General features: G+C 48.9%; 2 protein-coding genes across 2 annotated transcripts in view; one reads left to right on the forward strand and one right to left on the reverse strand.

Annotated features, from left to right (window-relative positions):
* Nucleotides 1-4234: 4234 nt before the first annotated feature.
* On the reverse strand, nt 4235-5055 carry LOC101138538 (uncharacterized). Its single transcript, XM_004031582.5, has 2 exons — nt 4996-5055; nt 4235-4963 (listed from the first exon to the last, which is right to left on the reverse strand). Exons 1-2 carry the CDS (start codon nt 5053-5055, stop codon nt 4235-4237), a joined length of 789 nt encoding a protein of 262 aa, XP_004031630.5.
* SH3RF3 (SH3 domain containing ring finger 3) overlaps nt 4928-19857 on the forward strand; it is a 372286-nt gene continuing 357356 nt past the window's right edge. Inside the window, exon 1 of the mRNA XM_031007935.3 lies at nt 4928-5762. Coding sequence (XP_030863795.2) covers nt 5190-5762 — 573 coding nt within the window. The 5' untranslated portion in view covers nt 4928-5189. The remainder of the gene's footprint in view (nt 5763-19857) is intronic.

A 19857-nucleotide genomic window follows, 5' to 3' on the forward strand; every position in this document is an offset into this window, starting at 1 on the left:
CACCATGTTAGTCAGGCTGGTCTCGAACTCCTGACCTCAGGTGATCTGCCTGCCTCGGCCTCCCAAAGTTCTGGGATTACAGGCGTGAGCCACCGTGCCTGGGGTAATTTGTTTTATTTTTAGTAAAGACAGGGTTTCACTGTGTTGGCCAGGCTGGTCTCGAACTTCTGACCTCAGGTGATCCGCCCGTCTCGGCCTCCCAAAGTGCTGGGATTACAGGCATGAGCCATCGTGCCCAGCTGCAGTTTTGTTTTTAAAATTGTCGGAAAATACATAACATAAAAGTGACCATTTTACCCATTTTAAAGTATACAGTTCAGTGGCATTAAGTGGATTTGCTTTGTTGTCGTCCTGTGTTAGTTTTTAACCGGTAACTTCCAATCTTGTGTCTCCCTGTATCAGATTTCTTCTTGCCCCAAATGAGCACATTTAGGGTTGCCTGACTAAACCTTCCTCAACCCCACACGGTGCAATGCCTGGTGGAGATCCTCCAGGGATCTGCAACTATAGCTGCTGTTCAGTGCAGTGATGATTGTCTCATATAGAGGGGCTTTGTTTATCGTAAATAACGTGCATCAATTTGGGTTCCCAGTTGAAAACAACAAAAATGGACGCTGGTTGATTTAACGAAAAAGAAACTAAGGAAATGAAATTGGAAAACCCATAGGATCAACAGCAAGGCCAGGAAAGCAGTGGAGGCTACAGTCCAGGCTCACCAGGCAGTCACGTTCGGGGTTGGCCTGTTGCCAAGGCGTGCCCCCACTCTGAGATGCTACAGGCTGCAGGCACTGCTGCTGCCGGCCACCTGCCCCATAGCTGCTGAACTCTCGGTGCTTCCTCTGCCCACGTCCCTCCACCTCCCAGAGTGTGGTGGGGGAGGGGCAGCTTTTGACTAGCTGAGCCTGTCACATTTCCACACCTTAGCAGAGTTGGTGGGGGGTTAGAATTATCTGACTATCACCATGTGGAGCGTCTTCCAAATCTAAAAAGAAGTTCAAATTTTGGGCCGCCAAAAACCTGACATACAGCCGTCCAGTCCTGTTTCCTCTGAGCTTTTTCTCCTTTGGACAGATGCCCTGTGTTCCTTCAACTGAAACTCATGGATGAGGCCTCCGGATCCCTTACCAATCATCATTAATTTTTGGTACCCAGAATTGGAAGTAATCTCACAAGTCTGAGGTACAATGGGATTATTTTTTTTCCAAACCCTGACCACCCCCCACCTTAACTTTCATGAAGGCATCTGAAGTTTTCATTACTTCTCTAGTCAGTCATACTACATAGATGACTCATGTTGGCTCATACGATGCTTGTGGTCAACTGAAATCCCCAGATCTTTTTAGGAATGGCTGTAAAGCCAGGTCTTCTCAATTATTTACTTATATAATTGGCTTATTGAACATGTGCAAATTTAACCGAGTAACATAAGACTGTATTTGTAATACTTCAACTATTCAGTTCACACCCTTAAATTCCCTCACGCTGTAGCATAGTGTACTTGGCTACTTCAACCAGAAATTGCAAACTGGCGGTCTGTAGGCCAATTTGACCACACATTTATTTTGTTTGGCTAATATGGTGGTTTTTGAGAACTAAATCAGTTGCCAACTGTTGAACATCAGGAGATGTCATGTAAAAAGCAGCACTTCCAACTTCTCTTGAAAGGTATGAAGATCTAGCAACATTTGGTCGTCATTCCCCCAGGGTTGGAGCTGGGCAGCAGCTACTTCCTCTGAAGGGTGCAGACAAAGCTCACTGCAGTCCCCACCAGGCCCTATTGCCTGGGGTTCACCCTGCTTCATTAATTTCATGCCCTGCCCAGTCACTGTGGACATCTGGGTGCATAGTCTGTGTCCTGTGGGTGCTGGTTATGGCAGGGGCAAAAGGGGTAAAGTGGAGGCAGAAGAAAGCTGGGAAAGGTGGGCTTAAGTGGCTGTCTCTTGCTCTTGTCTGTCTTGGGTCGTGCAAGATAAAGATGTACTGAGGGCAGAGATTTGGTGGTGAGCTTCTGGCATGGGCATCTGTGGTTCTGACTGCCCAGCATAGCAATTCTTCTGGAAATTCTCACTTCTCCTGTGTGACTACAGAGAGTGCTGCCAGGTTTCAGATGATCCTGCTCCTGTGGCCAAGGCACACGGGTCCAAAGAGTGACCACTGGTCCATACTAGCGATAGAGTTTTAGAACTTCCAGGAGTGGCTGATGTTGTTGGAAGAAAGGCTCATGAAGATTTGACCACATTTTCTGTCATGTGGGTTGGGAAGCAGAGGCAGCTGGTGCAAGAAAGTGAAGGGTTGAGTCATCAACTAGAGACAGGGACAGCAACACACACTGCGGGCTCTATCTGTGCTAATCTGGCTCAGCTCTTAGCCTGGGATCCTATGAGATGCCTCGTATTACTAGTGTATATTCTGCTCCCTTTAAAATTTACACAGAGTTGGTTTCTGTTGCTTGCAACCAAAAGCACCGGGGCATGTCATCACAGGCAGTCCTTGCTCTCTGTGAGCCCTTCCAGTGCCTGATGGGTCCCCTCTTTATGCTCCCCCTTGTCTACCATCTGCTCTTGGATCAAGCATCCTGGGTCCTCTAAAAAATTCCCCTTGTTCCTGAGCAAGGGTAAGAGTGAAAGGTGGCTCATGTGAATATGTTTCCATGCACTGCGAGGTGTGTGCCCTTCCTTCGGCCCTCAAGGGAAGCCAGGCAGCTCTGGGATGCTTTCCATCTCACCCTGTTGTTAGCGCTGATGTAAATCATACAGATGGAAATCCACATTGCTGAGAGACATCCAGGTTAGGAAAGCCACCTGCTGCTATCAGAAGCAAAGTTTCCAGGGACTAGCATCCTGATATAAGCACAGGATATGTGTAATTGAGATACTAAGATCTGCCTTCAAATCACCAGTAGGTGATGAGAGAGAGAGAGAGACAGAGGGAGAGAGAGAGAGAGAGAGAGAGAAAGAGAGACGTATCCTTTCATTCATTCTACAAATATTTATTGAACACCTACTATATGCTAGGCACTGCCCTAGGCACTAAGGATATTACAGTGGAAAAGATCTGTAGCTTACAGAGAGCTTACATTCTAATGGCATGTAAACTTTATGTGTTAGTTCTGTGGATACAAAAATGAAAATTCAGCCCCAATGGCTTTACAAGTATGAATACCACTTTCCTCATTTGTAAAATGAGTTTAAAATAATTATCACAGGTTGGGCACCGTGGCTGGCGCCTGTACTCCCAGCACTTTGTGAAGATGAGGTTGGAGGATCTCTTGAGCCCAGGAGTTTGAGACTAGCCTGGGCAACATAAGGAGACCCCGTCGCTACAAAAAATTTAAATTAAAAATTTAGCCAGGCGTGGTGGCGCGCCTGTAGTTTCAACTATTCAGGAGGCTGAGGTGAAAGGATGGCTTGAGCCCAAGAGTTTGAGGCTGCAGTGAGCCGTGATAGTACCCTGCGCTCTAGCCTGCCTGACAGAACGAGACCCTTTCTAAAGCTATGGAAGTAAATATAAATAAATAAAATAATTATCTCGCAGAGCTGTTTAGAGGATTAAATAATATATAGCACGCTCTTGGCCTTTTAGCCTCAACAAATACTACTTTTTTCCTTAATAATAACAAAGATCATACAACTTCACAAACCACAAGGACAGGCTGGCCGATAGGCAGGCCCTCCACGACTCTTCTGATGTTAGCCCTGACTGAACTCGCTGTGCAGCTTCCAGCCAATCCTGGTTTGTGCTGGGCCCTGGACTAGAACCCAGCCCTTCCCGACGGGAACGCAAAGCGGCCACGAGGGGGCAGCGCACGGCAGGGAATCTTCGCCGCCGACCCCAGCCCACCGCCAAACTTCCCTGCTGCTCTCGGTCCGCCTGTACGTACTTCCGTTGCTCTGACGCTCCCAGAAGCCGGGGCGTCGGGAAGGAGAGCGCGAATTCACCCTCCTCTGCGCCTCCGTAGGAAAAAATTGGAGCGGGGTTCACGAGACTGCGCCGCGGCGGGCGCTAGAGCCCCTCGCACAGCGCCGCCAAGGGTGCGGCGTGGAGCCGGGCGCCTGGCGCCAGGGTGCTGGTCGGCGGGCAGCGGCGCCAGCCTCCGACCTGCGACTCCGGCGAGCCAAGGCTGCGCCGGGAGGAGTCGGCGCGGGCCCCGGGGTGCCCCCTTCAACTGGAGCGCCTTCCCCTCCTGCCTTGCGGGGCATCCCCACACCTACACCGGAACGAAGCTCCGGGGCTGTCACTTCTGCGCGCTTCTCGGAAAGGAGTCTGAACTGGGAGCGCTCCGGGGAGTCGTCGGGGAGGATGCCCGGGCGTCGGCTGTGTCCCCAAGCTGCTCGCCGGCGCTGGCGAGGAAGGCAGTCGGGATAACGCCGCCCAAACTTTCCTTCGCAGCAGCGCTGGCAGGAAACGTCCCTCTCTGAGGCTCACGAAAAGCCGAAAAAGACTCGGACGCTTGGAGGAGGCAGGGCCAAGCCTGCGCAGGAGAGGTTCCCCGGAGCCCTGGAGATGTCCTAGGGGACCAGGCTAATCGCCGGCTTGCGCCCAAGCGAAGGGAGGTCCTGCAGGCACGGCGCCTCCTTCCCTGAGCCCCGCAGTGACCGTGACCTCCGCGCGCACCCCCGCGCACGTGCTCGCGGCCGAGGAAGAGGAACGGTCCTGCTGAATCCTCTAGAGGACAGCGACTAGCGAGCAGGCCAGGGGCGCATGGAGGTGCCGCGGGGGCGGTGCGGCTCGCCAGCTGCGCGGGGGAGCGTGCACGCCGCGCCCCGGCCTCCCCGGGGACCTGGCCGGCCGCTGCCCGCACTTCCTGCCGCTGGTCTCCCAGGCGCGAGCCGCCGCTTGCAGCACAGAACCCGTTGAGCTTCGTGCCCGGCAGCACCCCTGGTCCCCCGCGCGGGGCGGACTTGCGGCGGGACAGGTGTAGCCGGCAGCCGCAGACGCTGCGCTCAGGACTGGGCGGGCTCGGCTGGCCGGGTGTTAGCTCGCCGCGCGCGGAACTCCGGTCCCCGCCACGCAGGCCGGTCGGTGAGCCACTTCGCACCGCCACAGCCCTAGCATCGGGCCACCAGCCGGGGTGAAGAAAGTCACGGCGGAGCCCGGCTCCCCAGTCCTGATGCTGGCTGCCGGTGGCGGGCTCCACGTCGGCCCCGGGACCTAGGCAGCCGCGCGAGACCGCTGCGGGCGCCTCCCCCATGCTGCTCGGAGCGTCCTGGCTGTGCGCATCCAAAGCGGCCGCCGCTGCTGCGCAGAGCGAGGGCGACGAGGACAGGCCAGGCGAGCGACGGCGGCGTCGGGCGGCGGCCACCGCCGCGGGGGCGGGCGAGGACATGGACGAGTCGTCGTTGCTGGACCTGCTGGAGTGCTCCGTGTGTCTGGAGCGCCTGGACACCACGGCCAAGGTGCTGCCATGCCAACACACTTTCTGCCGCCGCTGCCTGGAGAGCATCGTGTGCTCGCGCCACGAGCTGCGCTGCCCCGAGTGCCGCATCCTGGTGGGCTGCGGCGTGGACGAACTGCCCGCCAACATCTTGCTGGTGCGACTGCTGGACGGCATCCGTCAGCGGCCCCGCGCGGGCACCAGCCCCGGCGGCAGCCCGCCCGCGCGTCCCATCCCAGGCCAGAGTGCGGCCCCCACGCTCACGGGCGGCGGGGGCGGCGCGGCAGGCAGCACCCCGGGTTCCCCGGTTTTCCTCTCCGCAGCCGCGGGCAGCACCGCCGGCAGTCTGCGGGAGCTGGCGACCAGCAGGACCGCGCCGGTGGCAAAGGTGAGTATCTGTCTCGGCGGAAGTGGCCACGGCACGTGTAAGTGTGTGGGTGGGTGTTTGGGCGTGGGGGGCAATGATGAGGTGCGGAGGAGACCAAGGGTGGTCCTGCGTTGGCCCACTCCGCTGTTGCTCTTTCTCCAACTTCGCTTGCTTGGTGGCGGCATCGGGCCCCAGGGCAGCTCGCCGCTTGTTCACGTGTGTCCCATCCTCCTGTGGAGTGGGCACGCCTTCCTGTCTCGTCGCTCACCCCCGATTCCTTGGCCGGACTTGTTACCCTGCCTCTTAAACTTAGCATCGCCCTTGCATCTCCCTAGAAACGGGGACCTTCTTCCTCTGGGTCCCCAGACACTCCCTCTGCACACCCTGGGCCTGCCTAGAGAAAAGTTAGCCCTTAACGTTTCTGACAGGGCTCTGATGGCTGCTCTGGGAAGCCCGCGGGCCTCCTGCCTGTGGTGTGGCTAAGGAGGGGAGGGCAGAAGGCAGAGTGGGACTGGGGTTTGGAGGAATGCTTCTAGTAGTCTGGAAGAAGTTAATCTGGAGGCCCCAGGAGCCTTTTGACCCAGCCCTTTTGGACTTGGCAGTGTCTAACCAGAAGCCAAGGTCTTCTCCTGGGCTCCCAGGCAGGGTTGCATTCCCACGGGGGTCATTTATTTTTATTATTATTATTTTTGGTACAGCCGCATTTTAGGGCCTTCGCTGCTTCTGTTTTAGACGAAAGATCTTCTCTGGATGGCTTCAATGATTTGGTTTTAAAAGCTTCTTACAGCTTGTTATTACACACCCTTGCCACCTTGTGAACAGTTACCAGGAGAGAGGGCGTGGGATGCTGGTTTAAATGAGAAAAGAAAGGACCCGGGTTTTGTTAATTTCTTTAAATGGAGAAAAGCACTTAAATGTTAAAAAAAAATACATTATCTATTGGAATAATCATTTGCTTTAGAAACACAACTTTATTTCTCTACTTTTGACCATTTAAGGAGTTGGTGATGCCTAGTCCTTCCACTATGTGTAATCCTGAAATGCTGGGAACATTCTAGCACCTGGATTAGGCAGTACTGCAAATCTCTAAGGTTAAGGTTAGGAACTTAAACCCTTGGATGTTGAGCTTGAGTTAAATGCCATACTTTGCTGCAATGGGCTTTTTTTTCTATGGATCAGGAAGAATGGGGACAGTCAAGGATAGTCACCGGGGGTCACTTGGGGGGCACTGCTGAAGGGGAATTTTTTTCTTTGGTTTTAATTGTGATTAAATCCAGCTAAATGCTTGCGTTAGAAATTTTCAAACTTTTCCTTCCTGGCCTTACTGTTTTTGATGTAAGGTATTTATAATTAAATATCTTTATTTGCAGAATAAGTGGCTTACCTTCTTCTGTTCTGATAAATTATATGATATTCGGAGCCCCGCTTCTAGTAAAACGCTGGGACATTCTGATGACCATCTGTTTACAGATGTCCTCTCAGTTTATCTTGGGGGACTTTGTGTTTGACCAGGAGGTTAGGAGGTAACCTCTGAAATGTGACAGGCTGAAGCTTTGATGCCACTCCGGGAATTCTGTGGCATTTGTAGTACCTTTTAGAACTTGTGAAAGGGGTTGAAGCTTGGAACTTTTTAGTAGTGACATTTAGTATTAGCAGGAAATTGATGTTTTACTCACCATATGTTGAGACCCTTGGTTGACTTTCTTTATGGGTGCATAGTCATGTTCATGACTTTTTGTGTTTTTGGGATGTTTCTGGACGTTGTTTAATAGACGAGCACTTATTTAACTAATAAGCAGGAGTCCTGCATGGTGTATTCACACTACACTAGCACTATACTACCATGCTGGGATAATAGCATTAGGTCCAGCACATGCTTCGGGAGTGGGAAGGATTGTAATAGCATATCAGGCATTGAGCAACCCTATACAGTTGGTTGACAAAGATTTCGGCTGAAAATTACTTTTGGTACTTTACTGTCCATTGGAATTGCTTGACTCCTGCCAGGAAAGTTGAATGCTGGATGTTGTTGCATGTTGTTTAATAGAGGGGCACTTATTTAACTAATATGCCATGATAGCAGGTAACCATAAATATTACAGTCCCATCGTTTCCCAATTAGAAGCTCCTTACATCTTCTTTTGGGCCAATTAGGGTATGTATACTTTTTAGGTATATAGGTAAGTATCTGCATAGCTTGTTTACTTTATTAATTTTGTTACAGTTCAATATTTTGACAGCTTTATTTAAAAAAAAGTTTTAATTTCTGTTTGGTTTTACTGGCAGGACACAAAACAGTGTTTTCCTGAACTCTTTACCTGTTGTTTTTCATTGGTTTTGGTGATCACCAGAGTACTTGGAGCCCCCTGACGTGGTTAGCAGAACCTCTCAGCTCTGCTCTCACCTGAGCCATTTGAGATAAAGCGCTTTTGTGGAGTCAGTTAACGATGCTGCCCCTGGAAATCATATACCCAGTGACGAGTACCCACAGCCTAAGATCAGGAGTTGGTCTTTTTATTTGCCTGTTGGCAAATACTATATGTGTGTTGCTTCTTAAAGTGTGTTCATATGTGTTACTTCTTGAAGTGACCTTTAAACTGTCCTGTTTTAATGGTACTGTCTAATCCTTGCAGTTGCTAATGTATGCTAAATTTATCAGGCTAACTTGTTTGTTTATTGTTTTGTTTTCATTATTTTGCAAGAAAATCCCTTTAACATCCCAAGCTAGCATCAGTCAAATTGTTTCAGTGCAGTGAGAGTCTTGCTAAAAGAGTTTTGTGGTTCCACATTGGGTAATTCAAAACATGCTTTTTAATGTAAGTGATTTAGTAAGGACTTGAATATCAGACAATTCCAATTTTTTTTTTTAATTTTTTAAATCCTTGACTTACATTTGAGCCTATACAGAACATCTTCTGCAGTTCACGTAGACTCTGCTAGGCACTATTATAGGTAAACAAGACTGGCTTGGGCTTTCTGGATGGAGCTGACAGTAGAGGTAGTGAGTGGTTGCAAGCTGTCTGCCCAGCTCTCAGAAGGTACCCGTGGGCACTGACCGGTGTCACTCCAGAATTCTGTGAGGGTTACAAGGAAGGACATTGTCACAAATTAAAGAATTCTAGAAAGTGTAGGCAGTGCCTTTGATAATATAAAACTTGGCATTACAGCCTAATAAGTTTATCTGTATTTTGTATCTTGAGGTACAGTGGTATATGTTCACATTGGATCCATTTGAAAATCTCTTCTGTGTCTCTTTGACAATGTGACTGGGACTTAATAGAGAAAATAATTTAAGTTGGAGAATCATAAAATTATATATGTTAAATATTTTATTTTATAAGCATACATGTGTATGATTCTTCCACCATTTTTTGAGTACAGAGCTGAGGACCTTTCTTTGAGTTCCAGATTGTCTTTTTAGCTGAACACAGTCACCTTTTATGATTTTCTATTTGTTTCTTTCAAACAGAGTGAAGACTAAGATTTTCAAAGGATTCTGAATAGAGCATCATTTAGATTTTAAATAGGACCTCTCCACTAATGTTTGGTGTTGTCATTTACACCTGATTTGACCATTTCGTTAGTGTTTGAGTCTTTCATACATGGTCATCTTGATTTCCCAAGGGGCATTTTTTTTTTTTTGCACTCAAACTTCTTCCCCTGTTACAGACTATTGAATTATGGTGCATATTTAGCATTATGAGTACAACTTGCATTAGCATAGTTGGGAATAAGGACAACAGATCCCTGATAAGCACAGGCTTCCCCAGGCAGGAGTGGCTGGCCCAGCCTTGCCAGGCTGTAGTCTCCGGTGGGTGTGGGTGACTTTGGCTGTATTACAGAGGATGTGGAATGTTGGTTAGTCCAGCTGGTCAGCTAGTGGAGGCCAGGATAGAGGGTGTCTATGGTATCTGGAAGCTAGTTACCATGTTCTTTGGTTCTCGACAGTTGAACTGCTTATATACCCGAGATTTTCTGTTGAACATTTACTGAGTGCCTGCTGCATGCTGGGCACTTTGACATATATCACCTTATGGAAAGTTCACAATAATCCTGCCAAGTGGCTGGTATAATTACTATTTTGAGGCCCAGAGAGATTGATATTTGGGCAAGTCAGAGAGCTAGGAAGTGATTGAGTTAGGATTCTGTTCCTCCGCCCTTCTGTCCAGTTTGGCTGGATGGTTGGGGTGTTGTTGTGGTTCGGTCTTGGGTATAATAAGGACTCCAGAGGAAAAGGCTAGCACTTGGGGGCCTCACCAAAAACCAGACAGCTCACAAGAGAGCAAACGAGTGGTTGATATGACAGCTGAGTTACAGCGAAGTCCTGTTCAGAAGGCCCCTGAGTGTGGAAACAGCAGTTTGTAGCCAGCGAGTGAATAATCTAAATTATTATTTATTGAGCACCCAGTGGGACCAGGTGTGAATGAAGCCTCTGCTGTGGGCTAAGGGTTGAGCGGTGTTTTAAGTGTGGCTCATCTGGTCCTTACTGCAACTTGGTGAGGTTGCTAGTTACGTAGGTACGGAAATTAAGGCTCCAGAATTTCCTTGCTGAGCGGCACGCAGTTAATGAGGGTGTTTTTTGGAAGATTAACTTTGGCCTTGGTTAGAAGAGTCCTCTTACTCTACCACAGGCTCAGCTCGTTGGTAGCAAGATTCTAAACATAAGCAGTGGCCACCCCTTCCATTCACCGTGCCTCACGGCTGCAGATGCTCTTCTATGCAAGGCTGCTGTCTTGTAAACCCACAGAGTGCACAGAGCAGTGTGGCCCACAGGAAACAGCATCAAATCTGTTGTGGCTTTGGCTGCAGGTGACAGGCAGTTCTATTAATATGTAAGTGACATGAACAGGACATTAGTCTGAGTGGCCTAGTTGGCTAACCCAGCAGCTCTGTGCTCTCCTCACTGATCCATACTTGGTCTGCCTTTCTGCTCTGCTCCTGTGTTGGCTTCATTCTCATCCCTACCCAGTAGGTCTCAAATAGAGGCCATGGCTTCAGGTGTCACAGTCCCATGACAACACCCAGTAGTGGAGACAGTAGAGTTTCTTCCCCTTGTACTTAGTCTCCAAGTCGGTGAGCAAACGGTGACCCAGCGCCAACCCCATGTTTCTTGTTACACCCCTGGGGACAGTGTTGCCTCCCAGGCTGGTGTCTGAAGCCCGCACACAGGACTGCCTTTTCTCCTGAGGCGGTGGCCTGCCACCTCCCCCAGGACACGTGGAAGGAGGGGAAGGGGTGGTGGGAATCCCACTGAAGGTGGTTTTAATCTTGGCTTCCACACTTCCTCACCATCTGCCCCGGGGCAAATGGGCTAGCTTTCCTGAGACTTGTTATCAGTGAATTAGGGATGCTATCTGCTTCTTAGATAAATGGGATAACGTACGTGCAGTGCCTGGCACACGTGATTGGCTGTCGTTTCAGTGCCTATTCCTAATACGAAAATCTTCAAGTCTCTTATCACGTGTGAGGCACACCTCAGAGTGCCTGCATTGCTGCTGGTGGATTTGTGGTATTTAGTATTCTAAGTTAAGGGTATGTGCATGTACGTGTGTGGATGTGGATGTCCATGGGGGGGTGTGTGTGTGTTGTGAGTCTGATATCATGCTTTGCCTCTAGATTCAGTCAGTCCATGTTGTGGAAACTGGATCGTCAAGCATTACTGGGCATCTATGCGGAGTAGTTGCTTGAGTCTGTTGGTTTCCTTTTTAAATTTGCTCCAAGTTTATCTTTATTATCAGAGGCAGTGTTCCTGATTCTTACAAACTTCATTAAAAGGGAAAAAATGTCTAAGCCATAATCTGCTTTAAAAAAACAGCAGGGGAGAATAATCCTGCTCAGTTGCAGATCCAGCCTGTTGGCAGGCTATCCTGAAAACGAGCCCACCTCTGTCATCTGTAGGACACAATAGCTTGTCTACAGCTGCCTAGAATCAGGCTGCTTGCTGTGATGGAGCTGAGCGGAATTCTATCCAATTGTTTCTTCCTCCTGGCTTTTGAGAGCCTGCCTGCTTGCTGGAGCATGACAAATTCGGGGCTCAGTTTTGCAATTGTTTCTAGTGTGCATTTCCGTTCAATCTGTATTTAATCTCTATCTTTTACAGTTAACATGATCTTTTTTGAGGTGCATTAAAAAAAAACACACACACATCAGCAAGCATTTGCTGGGGGAAATGCTCTTGATAGCACCACTTGAAGAGGCCAAGGTCAATTTTTATCAGATTTGCCTTGCTTGGGAGATCTTCAGATTTGATGAATGTGAAATCCATGCTTGATGGGTATCCTATTGGAATTTTAATTAACTTTAAAAGAACAGGGTGTCGAGCTGAAGGTATTGGCAACAGTGAATGGTTTACAGATCATGCAGGCACCCCATAATGTGAGCCTCCCTTTTCCCATTGAGTGAAGTTGGAATGAAAAAGTGTATAAAGTTGCAGCATGATTTGTATTCTGCTTTCTTTAGGCTCTCCTGGCCCTTGATGGCTCTGCACATCTTTGGAGGCCATTTAGAGCTGCAGCTCTCCTTTGGGAGACCTGAAGGAGGCCCAAGAAGAGTCGCTGCGCTCTTGGGTAGCACGTGTTTACATTGTTAACTGATGCAAACGAAGATATGATGGTATTTGCATTTCCACTTAATGTAATGTGTGCATAAGGCTCACATGAATTTATGTGAGTTTAAATGAATTAGGATTGACCACAGGAATTCGGATCAGGAGGGGGTGTGAGAGAATTTAGAAGCATGCTTGCACCGGGGCACCTGTAAATGTGCTGCAGCCGGGCTCACTGAGAGCAAGACCTCACCAGAGAATCGGGGAGTTCGCAGGGAGCCGTCTTTACCCTGGTTCAAGGAATGGGATGCTGATGCTTTTCTCTCTCTGGCTTCACTGCACACAGATTTAAGTACCTGCTGTGTACCATACACTACAGTGGACACTGGGGGCTCCAGGGACAGCGATTGCATTGGTTTCTATTTATGATGAAATGTAATTTTTTTTCCGTTTAGTTAGGTGACCAGATATGCTGCAGAGGAAAACGTGTCTATATCTTTTTATTCTCTGTTTATCTGGCAGGAATTTCTAATGAAATTAGAAATTCATTATCGGTATCGGTGTGATTTGGGGCTTAGTGAGTTTGCAGTGGGTTCTCACCTCTTTTTGTTTATTCTTCCATAGTCTAGATTTGCCAAATGAAGACTTTGCACTTCTTCTTTCTGAATCTTTCTGACTTTGTGGTAGGGAAAGAAGATGATGAGGCGGGTCCATCCCACAGCTGGAGGCTTTCTGAGAGCAGCTTGGTGTTGCAGGCAGCACCTTTCAGAGAAGGTGTCTGCTGTTTGCTAGTTCTGGAGCAGATGCTCTGGAAGTGCCACATGCTCAGGAGACAAGAGAACTTGCTGCTGCGGCTAGAACGATGGAGGTCAGGAGTGTCCAGCACGTTTTCTGAAGCTTCTTTTAATTTTTTGTTGGCCATCAAAGCACACCACCTTAGGTGAGAATTATTTGGATTTATCATTTAGGATCTAAGATACATTCATGGGTGACTGCATTCCATTTGTTGCTCTAGGATGAACCCAGAGATACTGGAGAGAAAGAAGAAAGATGAGGGAGGCTTAGGCACGTTTCAGTAAATGGTTGCAGGTTAACTAATCTCATTAGACACCACCCGTCCTGATCAGCCGTTGTTTTTGCGTTCAAAGACTAATCGGTTAATCCTCCAAGCTTTGCCTGCCACTGTTGCTGTTTGATGTGAAGGGTCAAGGAATCCTTCAGATGATTACTAAACGCTTGGAGTGCTCACCCGTGTGGGTTGAGGAAAGTACTCCTGAGGCTGGGCCAGCTAAATCTCAGGCCAGGCCGACTTCTGGAGGTGCTGCCTGTGTGGAGTGCCTTTATCCATAAATGCAATGGCAGACACATACATTGATTTCTCAGATCAAAATTTCTTTTTTTTTTGAGACAGAGTCTCGCTCTGTTACCCTAGCTGGAGTGCAGTGGCACGATCTCGACTCACTGCTACCTCCGCCTCCGGGGTTCAAGCTATTCTTCTGCCTCAGCCTCCTAAGTGGCTGGGACTATAGGCGAGCACCACCACGCCTGGCTAACGCCCGGCTAATTTTTTTATATTTTTAGTAGAGACAGGGTTTCACCATATTGGCCAGGCTGGTCTCGAACTCCTGACCTCGTGATCCGCCCGCCTTGGCCTCCCAAAGTGCTGGGATTACAGGTGTCAGCCACTTCGCCTGGCCTCTCAGATAGAAATTTCTAAAAAATCTGTAGGGAGAAAGTAGTGGGGCTTCAGTTTTGCATGCGGGAAAAACAAAGGCTTGGGAGTTTAGCTGTAAAAGAATGGACAGTTGCTGTTGTTGCTGGGACTTCAATGCTGTTGTAAAAATTAGCTTGGTGCTGCATTTGCTGGCAAAGTGGCAAACAAATTTTGAGTAATATTCTGGACTTCATGTATTGTATTGAACTGGATCTTTCAGAGAGGGGTCAGGGCAGCCCCTGGGCAGCCTGCTGCTGCTGGTTCATTCTAGTCTTCCTGTTCATCTGCAGCGAGGAAGTGGGTCACTCTTCCTCTGGATCTGCACACCCTGCCTGCAGACTGCAGCTGTAGGGAACACACAGAATGAATGGTGGCCCAGGTGCTGGGGCTGTGGAGCTGTCACCATGGCCTTGTGTGAGTGCTGCTCTTGAAGACTGGCCCAGAACGAGTGATGTTAATAATTAATTCAGTCCACACATATGTACTGACTGCCCACCCTGTTGCAAATACTGTGTTAAGCACTGGAATATACATTGTTCACAAAACCAGAAGTGATCCAGGCCTTTCTGCAACTGACCATTCAGAGGACACTGTAAACAAATAGCCAATAGGTATCTCTTGACATGTGGTAATAAGAGACGTGAAGACAAGGGGCCACAGCCTGATGATGGCAGGGGACGTGCAGTCATGGGTGATGTCTGTGGATTTAATTATGCAGCTTATTTTATTTATCAAAATGTATCCACATCTTTACTCTTTTATGGATAAGCCACTGGATTCCTTAACTCTTTATAATCATATCCCAAATCTGCGTAACTTAAAAATTGCATCCTATTTTCTCTTCCCAAGCACAGCCAAAGGTAATTAAAACCAGATGTGTTTGCATGAGATAATGCGTGCAGAGCATCAAGAATGTAGACTGTGCTAAATTAATGTCGCCTTAACAAAGATAGCCAATGAGACTAACCTTTTTTTTTTTTTTACTGAGTTCATGATGCCCATGGGTTAATTTTGTCACTAGCAGTCATTGTCTGGACCAAGTTTGTAGTCTAAACATGTGCAGTATGAAAGGTGAATGCTCTCACACAGTCACACTCCTAATAGGAAGACAACCCTCTTGTATCCTGAGCAGCATCCCCCTTGTGCCTTCTGTGGCTGAATTTGTGTTGTGGACTATAGCAGAGGGAAAACTTCCAATGCTAGAAATCTGGGTTTTAAAAATTAATTTAAAAAATGTGTTCCTTATGGAATTGGGAGTGTATCTGCTGTCTCAGTTTGACAAACTAAGCTTTGACTTGTGTACAGTAACAAGAGTTTTCCTGGATTTAAAGTTGTTGTCCCCAGCATATCAAATGAGGTGACGTATATCAGATCCTGTGGTTGAGCCTCACAGTGCAGAAGGGCACCTGCTATGGGTCAGCAGCCCATTGAACAATGGAGTTTAAGACTTGCAGTTTTTGAGCTTTTCAATCACCTCTTTGCCAAAGACCAACGTGTCCATTGCTTGGCAGTTTGACATCTGGAGTCGTGTGGACAGGGGTCTACATCCAAAGGGCAGCACCACTGGGGCTTAATTTGTTCAGGTTTGTGTTCCTAGGCAGATGGAGGCTGTTTGTCTCAAATATAGCTGCTTTAAAAGAACAGAATGGTTTATTGATCAGAGGTAGTGACTCATGACGTTGAAACTGTGCCTACATAACTCACATGACAAGGCTGGGGTGAAGAGGACAGGTCTGCGGAAGGCTTTCCACTTAGTCCTGGGAGGCCCCTTTTCCCTCTGTCCACCGTCCCCTCCTGCACCATCACTGTCACTTCTTTTCTGAAGGCTGCATTGATGCACATGGTTGGTGCGTGTGGTCGATTGATGCACGTGGTTGCATGTGGTTGACACACGTGTTTGGAGTTCTCTCTCTTCCTGAGATCAGCTGCATCCAGCCATGGACCTTCTCTTTTGCCGGTTCTTTGTGAATTGTAAATCTACTTATAATGCCTTTACATACTGATGTTCTTTTTCTATTTTTCCCAGACTTCAGCAATTTCTTGCCTTTTTTTTTTTTTTTTTTTTTAAGAGATGGAGTCTTGCTCTGTCCCCTAGGCTGGAGTGCAGTGGTGCGATCTTGGCTCACTGCAGGCTCTGCCTCCCAGGTTCACACCATTCTCCTGCCTCAGCCTCCCGAGTAGCTGGGACTACGGGAGCCCACCACCATGCCTGGCTAATTTTTTTGTATTTTTAGTAGAGACGGGGTTTCACCGTGTTAACCAGGATGGTCTTGATCTCCTGACCTCATGATCCACCTGCCTCAGCCTCCCAAAGTGCTGGGATTACAGGCGTGAGCCACCATGCCCGGCCAATTTCATGCTTTTAAATTTATGGGAAATAGAATTTTTTCCCTTCTGCGAAAGGCCTGTGTGCTCTACACGTGGTTAATAGCCAGTCTCTGCAATATGACTGATGTTAAAGGTAACATCTCCTCTGTGTCCCCAAACTAATCAGTGCCCCATCTTAGACTATCAACACCTACACAGTCTGGCCCCAGGGGTATCAGTTTTCCACTCGGTACTATCACTGCCGTAAACAACTTCATGGGCTGAGAAGCCCTTGCTTTCATAACCCGCACCTTCCATCCGGGGCTGCTGTGAACTGGACACCCCTAAAGCATCCTGACAACCAGACCCCTGTTGGGCAGGCGGTATCTGTCTGGTGTGAGCCATTTACATCAGTTGTATTGAAGGGATCAGTGCTATGCTGGGACCCATCCTTGGTGACCTCATTTTAGTCGACTTCATCCAGGTGGAAAGATGCAACCACACCCCCCGGAGCCCAGGTTTCTGCGGATTCCTCTCTTTTGTCTCCCTTCTGTGCAGTTTCTGGCTCCATTTTTATTTCTTCAGGCTGTTTCAGTGACCCTTCCTCACTCTTCCCCTCTGTGGGCTGTGCGCATTCCTGGCAACCACTGTTCTGTCGGCTTTTGCAGTTGCCACCGGCTGGCTTTCTGGAAGCAGCCTCTCGTCTCTGCCTGGGTCCCTCTTCCTCCAACTTGCTCAGTGATGAGTGGGGCTCAGAGCCTCACTCACAGGCTGCCCTCCGCACCACGCCAAGCTCATGGGAGGGGCTGGAGACCTCTGCAGCACCTAGGCACATGCCTGCCTTTCCCAGTGACCAGGCCCAGCCCAGAGCTGAGCCCACAGCTGCAGAGATCACCAGTCCCCAGGCTGACCAATTCTTTACGGGTGTAGGCTGAAGCTCCAACCCACTGCACTTTTCTCTATCGTGAAATCGGATGTGAATTTAGGGTGCAGATCCCAGGAAGAGTGATGACGCCTGGGGATAACAGTGCGTCTTGACAGAAGAGTTAGGACCCAAAGCCAACATCTCCCAGGAGAAAGCAAAATAGTCATTTTCTAGACCCCGGGGAACAAGTCTCCTGACAGTATCAACAGGAGGGGGTACTGGTTGGAGAAGGAGGTCAGGGTGACGGTTGTGTCCAGCTCAGCAAAGCCAGGTCCTCGCCTCCTTTCACCCATGGGCCCCCCCAGATGTGCCAGTCTGCTGTCGGCTGCCTGCTTCTCATACCTCCTGCAAGCTCTGCAGGTGGCAGGGCCCTTTCTACACTCACAGAAGTCTCAAGGAAACCTCCTCTGGTGTGTGGCCATCATTTCCAGCCCCCTGCCCAAGTCCTCTTCTGGGGTCCTTGAGTCTCCTGGTGGGGGGGTCTCAGGTATGTGCCTAGAACTTCTGCTGCAGCCCCTGGCCTGTCCCCTGGGCCCCACCCTGAGTCACCTACTGGGTGGGGTCCCTGAGTCCCTGGAGAGCAGCAAAGGGAATGCTTCCCGTGGTCCAGCCCCCTGGGCGGACTCTCTCGCCTTTGTGACTGGGTGAGCTGTGCATTTCCAGTTCTTTGCCAGCTGCCCCACCTCCCCACCCACATCCCTTCCACTGGTGTTCTCAGGCATAGGTGTTTACAGTCTTATTTTTTCTTAAAAATTCCCATGCATGTTATATTCTACTCTAAAATGTGCCTCCTCTGATTTTAATAGGACCCCTAAAGCACCCTGTGGGGTTAGCTCCACAAACTTGGAATCATATATGTGTCCCGTGACTTCTTCCCATTCCCTGGCCCCCAGCACCCACACAGGCACCCAGCTTGCAGGCACAGTGGCCGGGAGTGAGGGAGGGGCTGCCTCCTGGGCTCCCCAGGGACAACGGGGCACTCTGCTCTCCCCAGTGGCTGAGGGAGGAGGATTCTAGTCCTGTCACCAGAAGCCTCTCTGGGTTCTCTGGGGGCAGAACACCTCTGCTGGGCTGCACCTTGGAGCCCTCCATCCTGGAGTCACCTGTGAGGTCAACTGAGCGGAGCATGGGCTGTTGGGCCCGGGTTTATTTTCTGATCGTTGGTGTCCTCTGGCTTCACCTGCCAAAGCATCGAGGATTGTTTTTGACTGATGGAAGTGCTATAGGCTTGTCGGTAAATGTGGGGAAAGGTGGCTGTCACTGTGGGACGTTTTCACTCTCTAAACTTAAGTGGGAAGTTTCTGTCAGGTTGAGGAATTGTCAAGGATGTTGGCTTTCAAGGTGACAATTGTCGTGCTGACAGATACAGCACATGGGTGGTAGTGGAGTGCCGGGGGCTTGGGGCTGGTGTCCTGGCTGCTGGAGTGTGATTTGGCACTAGAGGTGAGGAAAGGGAAAGTGCCACTGGGGTGCTGGTATTCCTGGTGGTGTCCCTGAGCCTGGGAACCCAGTGTGGGGGGCCTGCCATCATGGCCACAAGGTAACCTCAGGAGGAACCTGGGAAACGTTTTATATTAAAGTTTTCGTTTAATGGTCCATTCTGTTTGTCAAGTGGTGCATATAGAAAAATTGTGGCAGTTGCATGGAATTTCATTTGGAAACAAATTTAAATAAAAAGTGAGTCAATTTAAAGGAACTCATTAAGTAAGTATTGTGAAACTGAGGCTTGGAGGACCATAGTTTGGATAAAAAATGCCTTAAGTTGAAGTGAAATCAGAACCTCAAAGCGAGATGTGCACTCTCAACGTTCATTTCAGCGTTATTCACAGGGCCAAGATCTGAAAGCAACCCAGATGTCCATCACCAGATGAATGGATAAAGAAAGTGCAGTGGGCTGGGTGCAGTGGCTCATGCCTGTAATCTCAGAACTTTAGGAGGTCAAGACAGGAAGATCGCTTGAGCCCAGGAGCTTGAGACCAGCCTGGGCAACATAGCAAGTCCCCATCTCTACAAAAAATAAAAAAAGAAAAAAAGAATTAGCTGGGCATGGTGGTGCATGCCTGTAGTCCTAGATACATAAGAGGCTGAGGTAGGAGGATTTCTTAAGCCCAGGAGGTTGAGGCTGCAGTGAGCCATGATCGCACCACTGCACTCCAGCCTGGGCAACAGAGCGACACCCTGTCTGAAACAAAACAAAACAAACAAACAAACAAAAGGCTGCCTGTGCTGTGCTGTATATATACACACACACACACACATATATACACAAACAATGGAATATTATTCAATCTTAAAAAAGAAGGAAATCCTTCCATTTGTGATGGCATGGATGAGCCTAGAGGACGTTATGCGAAGTGAAACAAGCCACAGACACAGAAAGGCAAATACTGTGTGATCTCATTCATATCCGGAATCTAAAAACACTGAATTCATAGAAGCAGAGAGTAGAAAGGTGGTTACGAGGCGCCGGAAGTGTGGGAAGAGGAGAGACTTGTCGAAGAGTAACACTTTCAGTTATAAGATGAATGAATTCTGGAGTTCTCCTGTGCAGCATGGTGACCATAGTTAACAATACTCGATTATATACTTGAACTTTGCTAAAAGAATAGATTTTAAGTATTTTCAT

Source organism: Gorilla gorilla, chromosome 12, assembly GCF_029281585.2.
Source record: "Gorilla gorilla gorilla isolate KB3781 chromosome 12, NHGRI_mGorGor1-v2.1_pri, whole genome shotgun sequence".
Taxonomy (NCBI): Eukaryota; Metazoa; Chordata; class Mammalia; order Primates; family Hominidae; genus Gorilla; species Gorilla gorilla.